Below are 21,094 nucleotides of genomic sequence, written 5' to 3'. Positions count from 1 at the left end.
GAGCTTCCAGCAGCTCTTCACACTAATGTGAAATTAAGTTGTGCAATGACTTAAATGAAGTAATGCGTGACTTGCAGCAGCATGAGAGGAGAGGCGCACCCATTATATCCTCCTGAAAGGCCTGATTACTGAAAAAAGGGGCTAAAGTCTACTCGGTCTGCCTCAGAGGGATCTGGGATTTATGTGAGAGTAAACAGTAGCAGAATCTGCCCGCTGTGTGCCAGCTTAGCTGTGGCACATGTTCCTGGGAAATAGGACTGGCACTAAAACCAGTCGTAGATGCAGTCAGGGCATGGCAGTAAACATTACAGAGGAGCAAGTGCTCCTCAGGAGATTTGATCTGGAGTCGGGGTGAATTACATATCTAAGCCCTCATACAATACACTGAAAAATTAATCCCCGGTGTTCTCTCGTCCTGTGTGAATGCAAGCAGAGAAAATATTTTGTGTACGCTATTAAATCTGAGGCAGGTGTCAACACAGCAGAGAATATTTGCTTTCTTAATGGATTTAAACAGAATCTTTCTGGGTTGTTTTTTTCACATAAAGGCAGTGGAACATCTTAAGGAAATGCATCCAGGTCCTCTGCAGGCTCCTGCCTGTTCTCTGTCCTGCTCCTGTGTGATGCTTATCTCACTAGCTCTGGAGTTATTGCCTGAAGAAAGGTGGTGAACACCAAAAAGGCTGCGTAATGTAGTGATTAATTACTGAGTGTATATCCTGTCCTAGAGACTGTGGGGTACACGAAATAATTCATTTAAGAGGAACATGTTTCAGTTAATTGGCTGTGAATTCATAGCCCATTTTAAACGGGCATACCACTCAAAATGGGTATTTTAAACCCTTGTTCAGAGTTGGTTTATGCTGTCCTTGAAGAGCTCGTGTTTGTGCCTTTCAAAAAGACAAAATGAAAATCTTTGCAAAAATGTTTCTGTTCCATTTCAAAAGTAAAAAAAACCTAGTTTTCTGTTGAAGACTTTATTTTGGGGCAACTGACAGCTAACGTTCCCTCCTACAGACACACATCTCATTGACATTTCTTTCCCTTTTACCTAAAATGTCCCTAAAATGTATGGGAAAACTGGAAATTTAATCAATGGTAGACTTTTCTTGGAAGCCTTTTTAATTTGATGTGATAAATATATTTAAAGTGCAACATCTTGAATGTAAAAAAAAATACAAAAGAAATCTGCTGTGCTTCTCTTGAAAAAATAAGTTTTTTATGTCCTCAAGCAAATCATGAGCAGCTCTAGTGAAGCTGATGATTTACCAGTGTCAAGACAATATTGAGGATGCAGTAATGGTCAGTGCTTCTCATTACCAGCTAGTTTGCTCATGCAAGTTTTTATATAATGGTGCCTTTTCACATCTCATGGGAGCAGCTGCCTGGGATGACTAATCACACAACTGAGAGAGAAAAGAGCGGAGATTATCAGTCCTAAAAATGTTGTCCCTAATAACTCCACAATCTGAAAAAAATCAGTTTCTGCACAACAGATAAGTTGTCTAGAAAACGCCTCCCTGACCTTAGAAAGGTTTCTAAAGCTGTGGTATAGTTACTCTGCATTTCCACAGTCACAGCATTTTCTGCTGCAACCAAGAAAAAGATTTGGGCTCATAGACTTTTGAAGGAGGTTGAGGCAATTATTTGTGTGCCTGCTTGGGGGAGCTGGGTTACAAACACAACAAGGAATTGGTAATGGTCATACTCATTTGGAAGAAAATCTTAGTAATCTCAATGCACTCCAGATGCTGGAGACAAGATTATTTGTGTCCCCAGTTCTGAAGGATCATCTTTTCGTCTGCTTTAGCCTGACTTGTGGGAAGGCTGATCCTCTTCTAGTGTGATGGTAAGGAAGGTATTTGCCTGCAGAGGAAGCAGTTGGCAAAGCTGATGCTGAGCTGAGGGTTTTCAAAGGCTGCCAGATGTTTGGCAGAGAGTGAGGAACCCACCTACAGGTTTTCATTATACAGCTTTATAGAAAGATCTTCTTCCTTAGGGAGTGGAGGTTGTGTGTGAAAAAGCAGGCAGTAAATTAGAAGAAACATGCCACTATCTGCTTTCTTTCTTCTTGGGGCAGGACAAATATATACTAGAATTTGCATAAATATGTGTCTTTCAAATTTCTTTGGATGGACTCATAATTTCCAGGTCAATATTCCTCCCACCCTCCATCTCCTGGTGTCATTGCATCACATTGCTGTACATGCCTAGTACACCTGGATATCAGAATTGTAAAATGAGATGTACTCGAAGATGTGCTACAAAATGTCCCACTTAATCTCCACAATAGTCTTAAATTTCCTGACTGGGGGTCCAGTTTCAGGACATGACTTCATTTCCAGTACCTGTCTTCCCTCCACCAGCCCCTCCTCACTTTCCCCCACCAGCAGATGCAGACCTATCGCATCCTGTTCGATGATGTTTCTCTGGGCTGATCTATTCAGCACCTGATTCACAGTCTTTCCCTGGAGACCTATAAAGCTCACGCATTCAGGGGGCCCCATCATTGAGTTTTTTCATCATTTTCTGTTTGATATTTTCTCAAGCTACTAGAAGAAGGACCGTTCAAGTCTCTTTCTCGCTGAGAAATGCAAAAGAGGATATTAACAACTTCACTGGTTTGAGATCATGATCTCTTTTTGAATTCTGACTACAGACAGAATTTATAAAATAACAAGGGAAAAAAGTGTTCATACTCCCTTAGGCATCTTACCATCTAATTAGAGAACAAATGCTGCACGTTCAAAGTGTTAATTAAAGCCCAAGGCTCGGATTTTGAACTCTGCTAGATAAGAAAGCAAATGCTCATGCGTGTGTTGGTTTCTTTGACGTGTGCGATGTGACTTGAGTCTGGCCCTAAATTCCTTCTTCCAGCCACAGCTTCTTTTCACACATTTTTGTCAAAACTCTGGTCTGCCAGACTGTCGTAGGGATATTATGTCCTGCATGATGGGGATTTTTCCATGGGTAATTGAGGATGTTTATGAAGCCTCTTGTCACAATTGTGCATTGGTTGCAGAGGAAAGGGATAGAGTCAGAAGCCTTCAGAGGATTAATCATTCAGCAGCTCTAACTGGTGCAAAATACTTTTGAGGAGCAGCTCTTTCATGTTTTCACAGTATCATTCTTGTGGCTGAACTTTTAGTGAATAATTTCTACAGGGCATCAAGCACAAATGTTTTCTCAGTGCTTTGGTGTCACTGCTCTTCAGCAGTTATTATTAGACCTCAATTTACATTGGGCTGTACCCTGTACTTCATGGTGAGACAGGAATCCCACTGCAGTCAGAGAGAGTTTGGAATGGATTATGGCTGGGATGTTGAGCTGACAGCTGAGAGGAAGCCAGTTCAATGGGCAGCTTAGTGTCCCTCTATACCCATCGCATCACAAAATGTGGTTATATTCTAGAAAGGAGATCCAGGATGATTTTTTTTTTTCCTGTGTAAATATGTAGCCCCAAATCTGGGCTATCCAGACTTGCTCACATTCAGCCCAGAGGCTCTTAGTGTGTGGACATGCCCTTCAGATACCCTTTGGGTAGAATATTCCTGATGGTACTAGTTCAGCCACCTAGAATAGCTGTGGGAAAAAAACAACAGCTACATCCAAAATAATTTTGATAGAGGAAAATGCAATAAAAAAATAGGGTGAGCTAAAAATTCTGAGTGATGCATCTGATTCAGTTTATCTCAGCCATGTGCTAGTTTTAAGATTTCAATCCAGAACATGATTACAGGTCTTACAGCAGCATAAATCTAGGAGAAGCTATTTAGCTCTTTTTTTCCCCCTCAAGATTGCGGGTATTTTTTTCTTACCTTGTATCTCCAGCTACATCTTCCCCGTGCATCTGTCACATGCACCATCTTTTGACATTGACTGACTGACTTTTCATCCATACTCAGAATACCGTGACACGGGGAATGCTGTATTTGAGTAAAAATGTGCTGATCTGAGAGTTATATGAGACTTTAAATGTTCCCCCAAAATCAAAGAGCCTCTTCTCTACCCAGCTCCCCATCAGTACTTCCAGGGCTGCTCACAAGGGCAGGGTGCCTCGTGTTCAGCAAATTTTGCAGATGTCTCAAACCCTTGTCAACAGTGAGATGCAATGTTTCTAATTATTTGAATTTATCTAATTATTATTCTAAATTTTCTAATTATTCTAAAACTTATTCTAATTATATACTTATTCTAATTATATACTTACTCTAATTATTCTAAAACTTATTTCTAAGTTTTATGTAAAATTAGGCTAAGATTGAAGTCTAATGTTTGCTCCAAACACACCACTTAAAACCTGATCATTTTCTGCTTGTCTCCCCTTTCCTTTGTGTTCTCACTGTTGTTGGCTTGAGTGGTAAGTGATACTAAGTGATACTTTCTCATTAGTACAGATATGAGCAATACAGGGCTCTGGCAGCCAATATATAAAATAAATGGAGGATGTTCTTGCTGTTACATGCTGCTAACACTCTTCCCATCAGCAGTTTTACCAAAGCAGTGTCAATGTCACTGTTTGCAAATATTTCAAGCTCCCTTTTTTTTTGGGAATATTTTAATGAGAAGTCTATCAATAATTTGGTTTCTCTTACAAGTAGTGATCATTCATGACCTTTAGTCATCTAGTGAACTTAGGATTCCAATCAATAGTCCTGCCCTGGGCATACCTTAGGCAGCCACACAGCGTCTCCAATAATTTCACTTTAACTGTGGGTGGCCTGGGCTGGAGGCTCGAGGTGTGGCCCTGGTTGGGTTCAGGAGTTGTATTTAGCTTTGCAAGGCTGTAGCCTCGCCTGTGCAGAGTCAACAGCAGGCTTCAGTCCTTCAAACATTTACTTAGGTGCTTTGCAGCGAGGCCAGCCGAGTGACTCAGAGCATGAAATGAAGCACAGATGTAGGTCTTAGCAGGGGTTGAGACTTTACCTTATGACCCAGGCCAGGCTGTGATGCACTGTTACCCTGCGTGAGCTGAGTAAGTAGCGATAGTTCAGTATTCGAAATTTCTCAAGATCCTTGGCTGGGAGATATTTTTTAAAAATTAAATTTATCATTAAAAAGACATGTTGCTAAGGGGTAAATGTCAAGAGGAAAAAGTTAAAAATACATCTGGCATCCTATTTTCTATGAGTTGATATTTACATTATTTAGTTCAAATGAGGGGAATTCTTTCCACTGGAGAAATTTCTCAGGAAAAGACCAGAGTTAGGCTCCAATTAGTAAAGGTCTATATTCACACACTATATATAGCTGCACTGTCTTCAAAACAGCACCGTGAACACCTGCCATTGTGCTGTCTGCTGCCTCCCTTTTCATCATCGTGCTGTCTGTGAACAGCCTGTTTGCGGTATTTCATCCTCTCCGGTGTAACTGCCACGACTTCTAACTGTTGAGCACCTGCGCCAGCGTTCTGTAAGGTGGGCAATGCGGACCAGGATGTGAGAACACCAGAACAAACTGCCAAAGACACCAGCCAGCTTCACAAAGCCAGTGCTGAGAAAAATGGCAAATTTTGAATGGAGACAGAATTTTCAACAAACCTTGTCAGGGAAAATGTATGCTATCTATAAGGAAGTGTTTGTTTATTTGTTTATTACTGACATTTTAGAAGAATCTAAATATCTCATAAAATTAAATAATTTTCTCCCACTTGAAATGCAAACTACTGTTCCAGTATTCAGTAATGTATCATCCCAGTCTTTTCAATTCAGTTGGTTTTGTCATCTTACCAGCATATTAAATGTATTTTTTACTTGCATTTTAGTGTTTTTTAGTCTAAACAGTGACAGCCAAGGCTGGCAGTCTCCTCCCTTGCCATGCATTTCATAGAATCACAGAATCACAGGATGGTTTAGGGTTGGAAGGGACCTTGAAGATTGAGTTCCACCCCCCTGCCATGGGCAGGGACACCTCCCACTAGCCCAGGTTGCCCAAAGCCTCATCCAACCTGGCCTTGAACCCCTCCAGGGATGGGGCATCCACAGCTTCTCTGGGCAACCTGGGCCACTGCCTCACCCCCCGCACAGGAAAACATTTCTTCCTAATATCTAGTCTAAATCTCCCCTCTTTCAGCTTAAAAGCATTACCCGTCATCCTGTCACTACACCCCCTGACCAGGAGCCCCCCGTCTCTCCTGTAGCCCCCTTTCAGCACTGGAAGCTGCTCTAAGGTCTCCCCAGAGCCTTCTCTTCTCCAGGCTGAACAACCCCAACTCTCTCTGTCCTCAGACGGGAGGTGCTCCAGCCTCTGGCCATCTTTGTAGCCTCCTCTGGCCCCGCTCCAACAGGTCCATGTCTTTCTTATGTCAAGGACCCCAGAGCTGGATGCACCACTGCAGGGGGGTCTCACTAGAGCGGAGCGGAGGGGGAGAATCCCCTCCTTCGACCTGCTGGTCACACTTCTTTTGACGCAGCCCAGGACATGGTTGGCTTTCTGGGCTGCAGGCGCACACTGCCAGGTCGTGTTCAGCTTCTCATCTGCCAACACCCCCAAGTCCTTCTCTTCAGGGCTGTCCTCAATCGATTCTCCTCCCAGCCTGTGTATTTGTGCTTCCTACTTGGCACAAAATGTGAAAATTAGCTTCAGCTATGTGCCAGGCAACGAGGGCAAAGCCAGGTTTGTAGAAAGAGAGATTATTTTTTGTTTAAACTTGCAGGAGAAAAACATGCGTACTTGCAGGCACGCAGTCCTTTCTGAAACTCAGAAAAGTCACCAGCCTGAAACAGAAATAGCAGCCTCGTATTGCTGTGGGTTCAGAGGGAGGGTGAAAATCCAATTTCATGTTCAGCTGTGTTGTGTAATTTCTTAAACTATTTTTCACAAGCAGTTTCAGTCCTTTCTTCCCCATGTTTGCCAGAACATGATTAATTTTGTTGTGAATAGGTCCAAAATGGTAAAGAATTGCCATGTTGTGGTGAAAGGATACAGGGTCAAGTCCTGCAGCTCTTTGTACACGTGCACCCTCCAGACACACTAGCAGGCTCCGAGGAGCCAAGGATAACTGGCGGGGCAGTGAAAGGGAATTCTAGCTCAGTGTTCAAGGAGAACGGGATTAATCACTAACCCGTGGCCTTTCCAGATTGCACCGACTTTATTTAATGAAAATGCAAATCATCCGTTACGAATGCGTGTGTGTTGTTGGTGTGAAAGTGAATTTACCGTGAAATTAGTTTCAGACAGGCAGAAAACCAGATGCTTTTTTTCCCAGTAGTGTTTCTTACGGTTCTTACAGGCACGGCTTTCCCGTTGCCTGCAGTGGGAGCTGCAGAAGCCTGGAGTGCGTGCTGATGGGTTTCCCTGACATTTGGTAGCCTCACATCAATCAGTTCTTGTTGAGCATATTCTGAACCACCCACAGTATTTTATAATTGTAATCCTCAGGGGGTATTTTCTCATCTCTGGTCACAGGTTACAAATGGTTTTCCCCTCCTGGATCTCTTGAAACTGTCTGAGCAGCTGTCTCCCTTTGAAATACTTGCAACCACAATTTGCTTATTTCTCTTGGTTGTGACGAGCAAAATGTATTATTGCATTTATTGTCTTGCGATATGGAAAATTTGACACAAGTAAACCAGAGAGACTCTAACCAAATCTGGAGAACATGGGCTTGATCCCATCTCAGTGCTGTACTTCCCACCTGAACAAGTGATTAAAATTTGTGATATAACATACTGGATCAAAATTATAATGTATTGTACTAGATACAACTTACTTAGGAAACCTGCAGGTACCACCCTTTCATGGATAATTCTTCATTTAATAAAATAGTTTTGACTTGAAAAAAGCAAATGATGAGTAATGACTATTCATACAATTAGTCAGTCAAGTGGGTCTGGCATTCAGCTAGGCAGAATTTGGGATGGGCTGAGGGTCTGTACCGAGCACTGACACAGTCGTTATCTGTGGCTGTGATAGACCGCCGGAGGGTGAGATGTTCCGTCTTACCTGAAATTGCTGTTTCTTACATACTGGCTATTGCCATTCAATGCCAGTATCTTACATACTGTACATTCTGCAAATTACAGGCAGTCTAATCCTGCTATAATTGATCAACCAAACAGAAGGTAGAAAACTCCGTCAGCAATGGCAAACCTCCTAACCTGGTATCATTAGGAAATTGGTGAACGTGACAAGAATATCATCAGTGTGGACTGGGACACTCTTCTAAATCAAATCTCTTTACATCAACTCTCAGGCAGGAGGATTGAACTTTTAGAAAAAAAAAATAAATGTTAGCAGCAGGATAAAAACAGTGGGAGAGAGAAGGGACTGATTGTCTAACAGGCAGAAGCCCAACACCAGGGCGTAGAAAAAAAAATCACAGTCATCTTGAAGGATGCAGTAACACTTCTAATCAGCATTTCTTCTTCTAAAGGAAGGTGTTGCTGATTGCTCAGCACCTGCCAGGCCTGAGCTGATGGGAACTCATACCCTGCATGTTATTCTGGGAGTGAGATTCGTGGATTCATTTCTCCACCAAAAATAAGATTCGTGGATAGCTCTTGAAGCCTGGGCAGCAGTGTGAGTACGTACGGGAAGTTACACATCCCATCCCTGACTCTGCCAGGCAGACCAGGCTGCTCTGCACGGTCTTTACAGCCGCATGGGAGGCTGGGGCAGTGGTTACAGCACGTAGCTGCCTGGTCCTTGGTGTCCTTCACAGTCCCCGTGCTGTCACTCCAATCTACCCCATGGTCTCGTTACACCCCTGGGGGGTTACTCTTTGGCTCTGCTGCCTCTTGGGGTCTCAGGAAGGGCAGGGAGCATTTGCCTTTGATCTGTAATTGTTCTGCTTCCACAAAGACACCCGTGGGATGCCACGCAATACCGACGCAAGTTTGCTGTGGCAGATTTCCTGCTATGACAAATTTCTACAGAGTCCTGCCAAGATACTCATGGCTCGCTTTGCGCCGATAGCCTGTTGTTGCTCACCGCTCCTCTTACTGAGTCACCCCATAGCAACGATAGCGGCAGAGTCAAGGAGCTCTCCTTTGACCCTTAAATGGGGGACACATTGTCGAAGGCGAGGGCGTCTCAGCCGGAAAGCAGCCTTCACAATGGCAGGAAATATCTGCCAGACAGGAGAAAAGGGAGCTGGGCCAGGGGCTGGAGCGCTTGTGTGATTTTTGGACACCTGGTCTTTGCTCTGCTTCAAGCTTCTTGTGTGATTGGAGCATCGTAATCCCTTTTGTACCTTCTCCTAAGCTTCTCAAGGAGTTCGGGCATATCAGTAGGAACTGAGAGCCTAGATAACTTTTTGCATCTGCCCCTAAATTTCATTGTACCCGTTGTCTTTAGTGTGGGAACACCAACATTACTGCCCCCCTGGTCTGAAGTGAGGATAACACTAGAGGATACACTATCAAACATAACAAGATTCTTTGAGGATATCTTAGCTATAACTTCATGTTAATAATAAATAAATATCTTACGGTATGCAGTTGGCTCTCTTTGGCACTGTAAAAGCTCCACTGAATAAAGAAATTTCCCAGCGGTCCAGAATTCGTGTATGTACAGAGGAGGGTTGCGTTTCCACCTGTAGTGACATTCACTATCTTCTCAGGGACGGTCACCACGACACCGCTGATGGGGCCTGTGGACAGTAAGAGTGGTGAGAAGAGATCAGCTGGGGCCAGCGCTGGGAGCCGTGCGGGAGTGCCTTGCTCCCTGCGATATCACCCACTGGACATGTCTAGTTCTCCTCTTCAGTACAGTTTCCCTCGGGCTTTGTGTGGAAATTTTAGTGATAACAAGCTGGGAGTGGGTAAAAGCTAACAAGGAAATAAATCCCCCCAGAATACCTGTGCCCTTAAAACAAATAATATTCTGAAAAAGCAGAGTTCCTAAAAACATACTTGTTCTCCCTTGCAGAGACTTGTCTTCTCACCAAGAGCCTGTGGCTGAACCAAACCTTCTGCGCTCGCAGTGCTCCCCTGCTGTCTCTAGCCCTCTTCTGCACCCTTCTTGCCCTCTTTTTTTCAAGTTATTCCTTTAGGTGTCTGATCTTCTTTACCGTGGATCTCCATCTCCTACAGTGTTGTCCCTTCTCACATTCTTACCTTCTGACTCGGGCACTTTCGGGTTCCCCCCAGCTGGAGCCCTGCAGCCTTTCTCTGCTTTTCTTTTGCTAATTACTTTGCTTTTGTCTAGTTTTCTTAGGGCTTACATGCAGAAACTGTTCTTTTCCAATGCTTTTACATTGGAAATATTAAATGAAGCTTTTTGGAACTGCTTTTATTATGTGGGTTGTGAGAAATTCTGTGATAACTTGATCAACCCTTTCTGTTGGAGTCAAAGCAGAAAGGGAGCAAACATCACGGCTGAGTCCTTTCCCACAATGTTCCCATCAGTCTTGGCTGCACAGCCATATTAACGAAAGGAATCGAGCACCATCTTACAGTGTTTCTCTCTTTCTGTCCCCCATATAAATTACTAGCAGTGATGACATGCAACAACAAAGCTAGAGCTGTCAGAAAAATCAGTCTGAATTTCAGGGTTTTGCAGGATCACTGAGTCCAGTTTAAAGCTACCATCTAAAGATTCTCAAGGAGAAGATATTTCTTTTTATTGTGTTGGAAACCACAAGTCTTTTGGAACTTTCTATGCAAAACAGGCAAGGTGAGAACTTCATGTTATAATTTTCACATGAGCTTATTGCACGTATGAATGATAGAGGCAAAACATACAAAATACTCTCCTCAATAAAATATCTGTCCATCTTATGTTCAGGTGCTGCTTTTGAGAGTTTAAGCAGAGCTTACAGTAATACCAAAAAGAGTGTTTTTCTCAAATTATGAACCCTATGGGAGAAAACATTGTTTAAAAAAATAAATATAATCTATTTTGACATTTTTATCCATGTAAATATTGCAGATTCATCAGCTGCTACAATATGCAAACCTGTCTGAACTCTTTGGAGTCTGTTTTCTGTGTTTGATGGCTTCACTAGTAAAAGCTCACTGCAAGGAAGAAGGGAATAATCTGCTTTCCGTGTTGGTGGTGGCTAGGATGAGAACTAGCGGGTTTAAACTACAGCAAGATTTACATTCTGTGTGCAGACAGTCTCGCAGGAATGGCTGGAGACTGACCTAAATGTGTCAAACCTGCCTTGGGGAGAGAGGGGGTCCCAGTGCTGGTTGCAAGTCCTGCTTGTCCTGGGAGCTCACGGGAGCTTAATCCTTACTGACATCTAATATAAATGCAGTGTAATATTATTTTTGATATCTCAGTTCACTGTTCTCAGCTTCAAGGATTAGAGCTGGCCAGAGGATGATAATTTCTTGCCACAAGAATGCTTCCAGGTTTACATGTGTTTGTTTTCTGCTCTTTGCAGGACTAAAGCTACGGTCTTTCAACACAGTGTCATTCTACTGAAAACATCTATTTTCTGTTCATCAGCTCCACATATTTCCTTGATCATTCTCTGGGTTTGGAGTCAGGAGTGCCACGCAGCCTGGCTGTTATAAGCCTTTCCAGAAGAATTTAATTTTAGCAGAAATGGCTTCACGAAGCATTCTAGTTCCCCTGCAGCTGTGTATTTTGAACGAATATGTTTAGTTGAAATAGTCTTCACTCTAGTAAAAAACATAAAGCCAAAAATTATCAAACTTCTGTTGTTCAGCGAGGCTATTTAAAGCCATCACAAATTGTAAGGTGGAGCTTTTGACTGAAAATGGAGCTAAATGGACCCACAGAGCCTGTTCCCTCCTCACGGAAGTTAATGGGAGTTTTGCTTTGCATTGACTTCACTGTTTACAATTTCAAACTCGTAATCCCATTTCATACATACAGGCCTTTTGGGTTAAATGAAAAAAAGCGTATGAGTAATAAGTAACTGAGTGAAAGAAGCTAGTGTGAACAGGACGGTAACTTGTTAAAAATAGTTGATCCATGTCTTCTATTCGTCAATATTACGGTAAGACCGTTTCCTTGCTACAGAGAAAGGCATTGCAGTTAACTGGGAATTGCCGGCTTTCACTGAAGTCCCATGCGGTTTTTAGCGCTCATTAAGTTGATCCAAGTTTGCTGATCTTTTCCTGGCCACTGCAGAAACCCCCAGCAGTGGTGCCCACCAGTATGGACACCCTGCTCGTCTTAAATCCAGAACTTTAAAATTAGAGGACATTGTTTTGAAAAGTCTTGGTACTAACACTGAATTGCTTTTCATTTCTAAGGAAAAAATCTGTGGGGTATATTTGTGTGTGAGAGAGATAACATTGAAACACCAGGAACAACTATTTAAAATGTTTCTCTGTCACCCAAACCAGATAATTCCATCTTGAAAAGAAAATGTGGAAACTAGCTTCCATTTTCTTTAGTGGATACAGAGCCTCCGCAGAGCATTAGACTTAAAATATCTGTTTCTGTATATATTAAAAATAAAGCTTAGCACAATGAAATGTCCTTGAAACATGATAATAGGTAATCTTTAATAGACCATATAATTCCTAGATTCCACAAAGTATTATGTCCTCACTTAACTTCAGGGAAATCCAAAGGATTATTTGCATACTTGAAGTTAAGCATCCCCAAAAATTTTTGGTGGGGGTGGGAGACAAAAAGTTGAATGTGAGAAAACCTACCCTGAAATGCTTGAAAGACCCTGACGCTCTACGTGAGAGCTCTTTGCCTCTTCCTGCCTTTAGAGCAAAGCATTAATTTCCCAAAACTACAGTTCTATTCTTGAGCAAAAACACTCTTACCAGTCAGTGCTCAGCTTGCCGATTTCCACAAAACAGCATAGCGTTCTAGCCATGATTTTCATTCCATCCTGAGATAAATCTTGAATGTTCTCCTAGTTTGCCAGTCAGGTTCACCTGCTGTCTTATTTCAACAAGCTCCTTTATTCCGGTGCTATTTCCATCAGTTTGTTATTCTTACCTGTAAGGATGGCTAGAATTGGAAATATCTTCAGCATCATTACAAACGTCTTCTTGACGCTGGGAGGGAAAAGAGACCAGATGCTGCTTCTGACTTCAACTAGAACTCAACTGTTATTTTTTTTTTTTAAAGTGGGTGTTTGTTTTCCTTATCAGCTGTGTATCAACACGTCAATAAGCTTTTTCATTCTCCTTCTTTATCACATGTGTGCCTTTCTCCGACTAGTGGTGTGACTGTTCAGTTGAAACCATTTTGTGTGGTTCGAGCAACCGAGGGTTTTGTTAATAATAAACCTTTGAATCAGAGAAGTCCAGATTCTCCCACTTTTACCAGGGCCCAGGAGTGTTTGCCTACGTAAGTACTTCCACTGAGTACATGAAAAGTATTTGTGGAGCTATTTAATAGTCAGTCTGATTACCAGTACTGGAGTCAGGCCTAATATGAATAAGGAATAATCTTTATTTCCTGTTATTTCTATAATTTCTTTTTAAAAATGGGCATGTGGAGGTAATATGCTGTTAGTACATTTTCATTTTAGAATGTATTTCTTATACAGTTTTATACAGAATGATTACATGGGACTCATCATTGCCTCAAAATTTCCATATTGAACTCATTGATCAATAAGATAATACACCAAAATAAAGATAAAATAAACATTATCTTCTAAACTGATAATAAAATCTGTTTAATATGAAGTTGGATGCTACTAATACAAAATGACAAGGTGAATATATTGATTTTTATTTAAAAGTTAATACCTGATTTGTACGGTGAAAAAGCAATGGATGAAGGCTAGGACTTGACGAACACATTACGATAACTTACAGTAGATTACTTGCTCCTTAGTGAATGCAAAACACTTTCTCTGTCTCTGAAGCTCATTAGGAACTGAAGGTGCTCAGCTTCTCGCAGGAGCCAGCTTGGCTTTCTTCATTCCATGTCGTTTGATTGAGGCTCATTCAAAGCTGCGCTGGTTCTGTGGACACAGCCACGTGCGAGTGAGCAGCTGAAGAGGTAACAGAGGGCAGCATTGCCTTTCAGATGTGTGCCTCTACCTATGACCAAGACAATTAAAATGGTCAGTGACTTTTTTTTCCATGCTTGTTGAAAACATGGGTCTAGTTCATGCCTGATGATCCCATCTTTCCAGCGGCAAGCAGGGGCAGCCACCCTTTCCGTGGCTGGGGAAGCCCTTTTGGCAGGTGGGGCTCAGCATCTGGCCATGTGTGGTTGGAGGGGAGAGGTCCACCCAGGCTCTCCCCCATCTCTGATGTGATGTGGTGGTAGATTCTTCAGCATAGAAGTGGTGAGTTACTGGTCGCATCAGTTGCTATTGGGATCAGTTTTATGGGCTTAGGTGAATTTTATTCTGACAGATATTTTTGTGCATGGCAGATGCCTGAATAATCTCTGGACAGATGTCAGGGTTTGATTATATTCTTATATGAGCCAGCTCCAAGTGTTTTATAGAAGATGTCTTTTCCTTAGTTGTGACCGTTAGCACTTCATGCAGCATTCCCACGGGATGGGCAGTGCTTCCCTTTCAGTAATGAGGAGGACAAGACTTGGAACCATTAAATGTCTCATCCATGGACACAATTTGCAACAAGATGTAAAAAATGTTACCACTCCACGCTGCAGGTCAGCACCCGCCTGCGTGATCCTGTGTCTTTAGCACAATATCAGTGTGTCCTCTAATTCCCTCTCATTTATCAACACCAAAGTCCTTCCTCTGACACTTAAGGCACCCTCAGCTAATATATATTTTCTCCCTGTTATATTCACTTTTTGTGAGTTAAGTCTCTGGAATATGAGGAAACTACATTCCTGGAGGATGAGATGCTCAGTTTGACCAGAGAACAGGAGTCAGTAACACAACTTCTGCCCTAGTATGCTCCCATTTAAGCTTGGGACACAGGGCTGAGATTACCAATTATGGAGCGGGTATACCTCATAGCGAATTATTACAACCATCAATCCTGTTTTACAGAGGATGCTGAACACCAGTAGCATTTACTTTTTATTATTACCAGCCTGGGGCTCATTTCACACCGTCAAGAAGAGTGTACCCTAACACTGGTCTTCCAAGCCATGCAGGGTTATTCTCTGGTGAAGGTAATAGATGGTACCTTCAGCATTGCTCCTAGAGAGCAGCACTGCCTGTTCAAATGTCGCCTTAGGAAAAGAAATGAACACAGAAAGCAAAATCCAGTTTGGTTTGATGATGGTTAAGGTTAAGTTAAAGTGGGATGACAAAAGCTCTTGGTTACACCGCCGGCCCTCGGCTGAGAGGAGCCAACAGCCCAGGGTGCAGCAGCAGCAGCAGCAGCAGTCACTTTGCCGTGGGTGGAGCAGAGACTCTTATCTCGAGATTAAATGGAAGGGGCCGGTACCAGGAACTATATGTTAACAGACTTTGTGACTCAAATCTGTGTACACTGAAACGTATTCAGAAATGTTCCCTTCCAAGCAACTCCCTTGTATTCACTCTATAAATAGAAATGTCAGTCATTAAAAAAATGAAGCCCAGAGGCACACCCAGAGCCAGGCAGCATCACCCGGCCAAGCACTGCCATGACATTTAGGGCTCGCTTCTGTCAGCCTGAAACCTAATTAACTAAATTCCTGTAGAATTCCAGGTTTAGCTTGACAAAACTCAACAGCACTTCAGCCACTTTGTCTTCCTGAAATATTCTAAATATCAGATTGTTCGAAGACACCAAACCCAGCATAACGTGATTTACAAAGTTCTCTAGTTCAGTATCACGTCTGATTGCTGGGGGAGAAGAGTGTAATTAACGATTCAAACAAGTCAAAGAGCTGCTTTAAGCCTCTAAACCCATCATTAGGTTGACTTGCACTTTAGGGTTTGTTTGCTTTTTGCACAGACAGTAGTTAGTGCAGGTTTTAAATATCCCCCCTGCGGGGCTGGCAATGGCCTGGGCTGTTATTCCAACATTTTCCCCATTTCTGGACTATTGCAGTTGGGGTAGCTTGGACATTTTAGATTGTTCAAAAAAAATGTGGCAGACAGTTAATTCAGTGGAGTTTTGTTAAGAGCAGACAAAATTCTAGACCTCTGCCATCTGATCTGGCCTGTTTGACAGACACAGAAGATGTAGGAAGTTTTCTTACCCTGTATCACCTGTATGCCTGTTGCAGTTGAAGGGATTTGTTTGTGTGCAACACATTGCACTAGAGCTCCAACACCTGTACCAACAGCGGTGTTTAGTCATCCAAGTCCCACGTGAAATCGGTGCGTATGGAAGCACCTGGGTAAATTTGTGGGTCTGGCTCAGGCCCTTTGGGTTGATGGTAACACTCCCCTGGTCTTTCCTTCCTTCTGTCCTGAGAAAATCAGAAAAAAGTAAAAAAGCAGCTGCTTGGGATGTTGCCCCAGACCTCCTGGGGATGCCGGTGTAGCATCCGTGTCTCCCAGGACTGGGCTGCCTGGGATTGCGCCGGACGGGGATGGTGGGAGTGCTGGAGAGATTTCTTTTTTTGCAGAAGCAGAGGGATGGTTTTGCAGCAGTCGTGCTGTTAGTATAAATGGTGTTTTACCTCCTCGTTTGGCAGGTGAGCTCTGCACCACGAATGCCCCAGCTGATGCAGGCTAAAGAATGACTTTCTAACGAAAAGTGCCACCATCAAATAATCCGTGTGTGCACTGTGCTTCAGGTGTCAAAACCAAAGCAAGCTCTCTGCTGCATGATAAATCCCTGTAAAATGGTTCTGTCTTTGTAGAATTGCTGTTCCCTCAAATTTGCTTTGGCTTCATAACCTTTTCTCTGCATATGATTGACTCTCGTTGTTATTTCTCTTTTTTCCCCTTGTTCTTTTTCATGTAGTTTCAAAATTGAAGCTAATAAAGCAAAACAAAATGGAAAATTCACAGTGGGGATCCGGGGATTAAACTGTATATCAACCTTATCAGAGGGAAAGGTCTTTTTCCTAATCATCATTTGCATTTTCATAGGTCAACAATTTCTGAAACTGTGAAGTGATATTGTTCCTCGAGTTTGGCAGCATTTGTTGTACTTGTCTAGAATTAAAAATGCTTTCATCTTAAATGTGCATATAGCTGTATAATTTATATGGTGCGTGCTTGCCTTAGCAGGTATGATAATATAATTTGAGGTTTACCGTGCCAAATCAAAACCTGGCGTAAATTTCATGCAATTGCGCTGAACTCTGTGGTTTCCACCTGCTTCAGTCGTCTCTGAAATGGAGGGTTTAGGGGGATCGATGTTAAAACAATGCAAGTGTTTGGTGCTTTTCCAACACACCAATTCTTGCTGTCAAATGAATACAAGGCAATCTCCTCCCTTATTTTGAAAGACAGCTTGTTTTTAATTCTGACTGTTTCAAGGTCAAGCTTGGACACAGTGACTTCAGCGCTGACCTCAGCTGCTCCCTACTCCAAGTAAGAAGGAATTGCTAAAATCTCTTTGCTTTTGGCATGCTCCAGTTTAGGAAAGAGACTAAAGCAGCCTCTGGTGTGTGAGCATTGCTTTGCCTGCCTGAGTTTCACCTGGGTGCTAATCCTTTCCATTTTACTTCCCGTAACTGGCCCCTGGAGGGAACTGAAGTCTCGGGGAGAAGCTGTTCCGTGCCCAGGCTCTGCACCTTGGCTGCCCTCTGAAGGAGCCCACACTCAGTAGGACTGCATGGCCACCTTCTTGGGGAGGCAGAATAATCATTGTATATGCCATTAATTATTAATTAGTGGTTGTATAGCTCGTTTTCCCTCAGGTGCCCTTCACCATGCGGGTCCCCAGCTGTGGCTGGAGCCTGGCTCTGCCTGCCAGCTGCTGGCTTCCCATTGCTGCTCCAGCACCGGCTCCTCGAGGTGGGACATGGCAGGGTGTTTTCCTTGGGAGACTCTGGATTCCCCAAATCTTGCGAAATGCTGCAGTACATTAGGGTAAGCAAGCTAATGCAAAGTGAACTAAGAGTAAGTGCTTGCTTAGTGCCTGTTTTTGATGAGACTTTTCCTTTTGATTCCCAGGAGCTTCATCCTGGGAGAAGGTTGCTTGTTTAGTTGGGTTTAATTTTCAGGAAGAATGATATGATGCTTCCTATCCTGTTTTGTTAATAATCTCATTAGAGTTGTCTTAATTATTTTAATTACACTGAGTATGGCAATGGTGTGATGTGATGAAGTTGTCGAGCAGATGATCAGCTCTCCTGTATAAAAAACAGCGCGGAGACCGGCAGAGATGAACCTAAGCATTTTTGTTGTCATGCCTTTGATTTGCTCGTGGCAGGCAAGCCAAGATTCATCAGCTGATCAGGACTCAGATCCTGTAGCCCGGCAGCTTTGTTACACATCGTGTATAAGCAGCTGGGATTCTTTGGAAGCACGTGTTACCCTTCGGCGATCAAGTAGGCAGTGAGTTTGCAAACTGGAGGGAAGTAATGGAAAACGAAAACTGTCAGCGGCCAGTACATCATGGGAGCAGCTGGGAAAGCAATCGCTCAAATGACTTCATCTGAAAAACACATGAATCTTAATAGTGTGTAGGGTGTAACCTTTGAAGAACAACTGTCTAATCCAGCCGTACACAGCAATTTGATTCAAATGAGCTAATAAAAGCAGTGAGGCAGCCTGGCCTGGCACAGTTACATCCTCGTCACGCCTTCACTCGCGGCAGCTGGTTTTTGCAGCTGTGCAAGCATGTCCCGTTGGTGGAGAAACCACCGATCTGTGGCTGGTAGCTGTGGCACGCTGCCCACCAGCCCTTGTCCTGCAGTCCAGCTCCCTCGGATGAGGAGCATCCTCAGTTCGTGCTGCCTACAGCCAGCCTGTGGTCCTGCATATTTATTGTGTGTGGCTACATCCTTGCTCCCACATCACAGCTGGCTTCCCCTGGGGCCAGGCTGGTGGCTGCTGCGGCGCCCTGGGCATCACACCATGCTGCCCAGCGAGACCCCGAGCCCGCGGGCACCCTGGGGTGCTGGACATCAGCCCCTCTCCTGCAGGAGCCTTCGCTCGAGCGGCTGAGCCCCTCCTTACCCATGCCATGTCAGAGCACTCGACTTGCTGCAATAATCTTGATTTATAAACTACCCTGTCATTCCCAGGCTCTCACAAGGAAAAAGCAAAAGCTGCAGGGTCCTACAGGCATCTCCAAAGAATCAAATTGCTGTGTAAAATTACCGGAAGTGTAGTGGGGATCTTTTTTCTGTTTTCCTCCCCAAACACTGAATATTGCTTCTATTGCCAGAGACGATGTAAAACTCCTACTGGGTGGCCTTTTCTATAATGTTCAATAAGTAAAGTGACATATTCTTGGAGCCTGCATGAAATGCTGAAAAGTTTCCAATTCTGTAAGCAGAAAGCCCCCAAAAAGAAATAACGGCTTAAGATCCGTTTATTGGATTGGCACCACTGATGAGATGACGGGTATTGAATTAGCACTAGCTTTTTGCTAGCAGGTTAATGTCATATATCCAGGACTGTTCCACTCCGCATCCATCAGTGTCTCTGTCTTTGCATCTCTGGAAAAAGCTGTTTTCAGTTCACTGGGTTTTGGGAGTCAGGTCACACCCCAGTTGACAACTGACCTGTAGCAGAGGGATTAGAGTGGTTGTACATTGCTAACAGTAATTACATGTAATTAAAGTGGTTTCCTGGGACAGCAGGACCCTGACCTTTCCAACGATCTTTTACAGCCTTGATTTTAGTCCCGTGGCGTCAGGGAGACTGCTGCGGCGTTAAAGTCAGCCGCGTGCGTGTGGCTGTAGAAGCAAGACCGAGGTCTGGGGGAGAGGAGGGCACCACCGGGCACACGTGCTGTAGGAAGCTGCTGTTCAGCCTCTGTCCTTCATCATGATAATGTGTTGTATAGGCGAGACAGTGACCCAAGGTGCACCAGGATTGTCAAATTTATCATGAACCACTTAATGGTTTCCCCTAAATCCCTGCCTCTGGGCATCGTGGGGAATGGTGACATGAAAAGTCAGTTTATATTTGCTCTTTCTTTAAGGAAAAGCTGTTTCTATCTTTTGGTTGCATGGAAAAATCTGAAAATAGTTCTAAGTATACCCTAAAAGACAAAAAAAAAAAAAAAAAAAAAGAGAAAGCAAATCAATTTCATATGTAATTTTTATTTTTCACAAAGTATGGCCCTACTGAAGCACACAGCTACCATGAATACATCATGATACAGTTTTAGAAAGGATTAAAAACTATAAGCAGCTTCTTGCAGTTTGGACTTCAAAGCCAACCAGGAGAATGCCTCTTCCTGATTTTTCTATTTCAACATCATAGTAACAATAATAATAACAATAATAGTAATATAGTTGACAATTAGTTGATAATTTCTAGGAAGAAATTTATTTGAATAATATAATCTCTCTTGCAGTTCAAATGCCATTCATAGGCTACTTGCGTTTTTGCAAATGTTTCCTTTTTTAGAATGTGAACTGAACAAAGGGATAAACATAAATGGTGCTGGGGTTCATCACAAGGGCTGGATCTTGACTATTAAGAAAAGGTCTTGTTTAATTGTGATTGAGCACAAATCCACGTGACATTTTTTATATGCCTTAAATGTGTTATCCCTTATTGTAGAAGCTTAATTTACACATCCAAAGAACATGCCGCAAATATTTCCTGTTTCCTTAGAAAATGCTATTTTTGCGATCTCATTCCTGTAAGCAAACTCATTTTGTGCAGTAGTCCCTCAAGGCAAATCCACCAAAAGCAATATTTCCTCTAAGCAAATATTAGCATAATGCATTTAGGCATTTTTTTTTTGTATTTTAATAACATAAAATCCTGGCAGAATCCTGTTTTATTCCATGCATGTTAAGTAAACAGCCTATTTTGATCCTTTTTTTGCAATACAAAAGCTTTGTGTACGTTAGTGGCTTAAAACCTCATTGCACCCTTCTGAGACAGGAGTAGACACGGGTGAGCGTTTCAGCCTTGCTCGGTTTGGTGGAGGAAAGGCAAGGATACCTGTTCTGTTGTAAGGGGACAGGAAAAAACTTCTCCTGATTTTTTGTAAGGAGAAATCATCTTCAAACTAATGTTCCTTTTTCCTTTTTAAAGAATTATTCTTAAGAATTATCATTTCTACTCTCACTGCTTATCAAGGCACTGAATACCAAATGCATTTTGTTCTTTAAAATCCTGGTTATAAGCAGTTTTGAAACCCTTTTGTTCTGAGTAGGAGTTCTTGCACTGATGTCTGGCAGTTCAGCA

General features: G+C 42.8%; 1 protein-coding gene across 1 annotated transcript in view; it reads right to left on the bottom strand.

Moving 5' to 3' along the window:
• LOC104471805 (V-set and immunoglobulin domain-containing protein 1-like) overlaps window positions 1-12,916 on the bottom strand; it is a 20,878-nt gene extending 7,962 nt beyond the window's left edge. The window contains exons 1-2 of the mRNA XM_010087286.1: window positions 12,880-12,916; window positions 9,432-9,592 (exon numbers count right to left, since the gene is read on the bottom strand). Coding sequence (XP_010085588.1) covers window positions 9,432-9,592; window positions 12,880-12,916 — 198 coding nt within the window. The remainder of the gene's footprint in view (window positions 1-9,431; window positions 9,593-12,879) is intronic.
• Between the last annotated feature and the right edge of the window lie 8,178 nt (window positions 12,917-21,094).

Source organism: Pterocles gutturalis, unplaced genomic scaffold (assembly GCF_000699245.1).
Source record: "Pterocles gutturalis isolate BGI_N339 unplaced genomic scaffold, ASM69924v1 scaffold3396, whole genome shotgun sequence".
NCBI classification, from domain to species: Eukaryota; Metazoa; Chordata; class Aves; order Pterocliformes; family Pteroclidae; genus Pterocles; species Pterocles gutturalis.
Note: the sequence above shows the minus strand (reverse complement) of the source record. Positions and strands in the feature narration are given on the sequence as shown.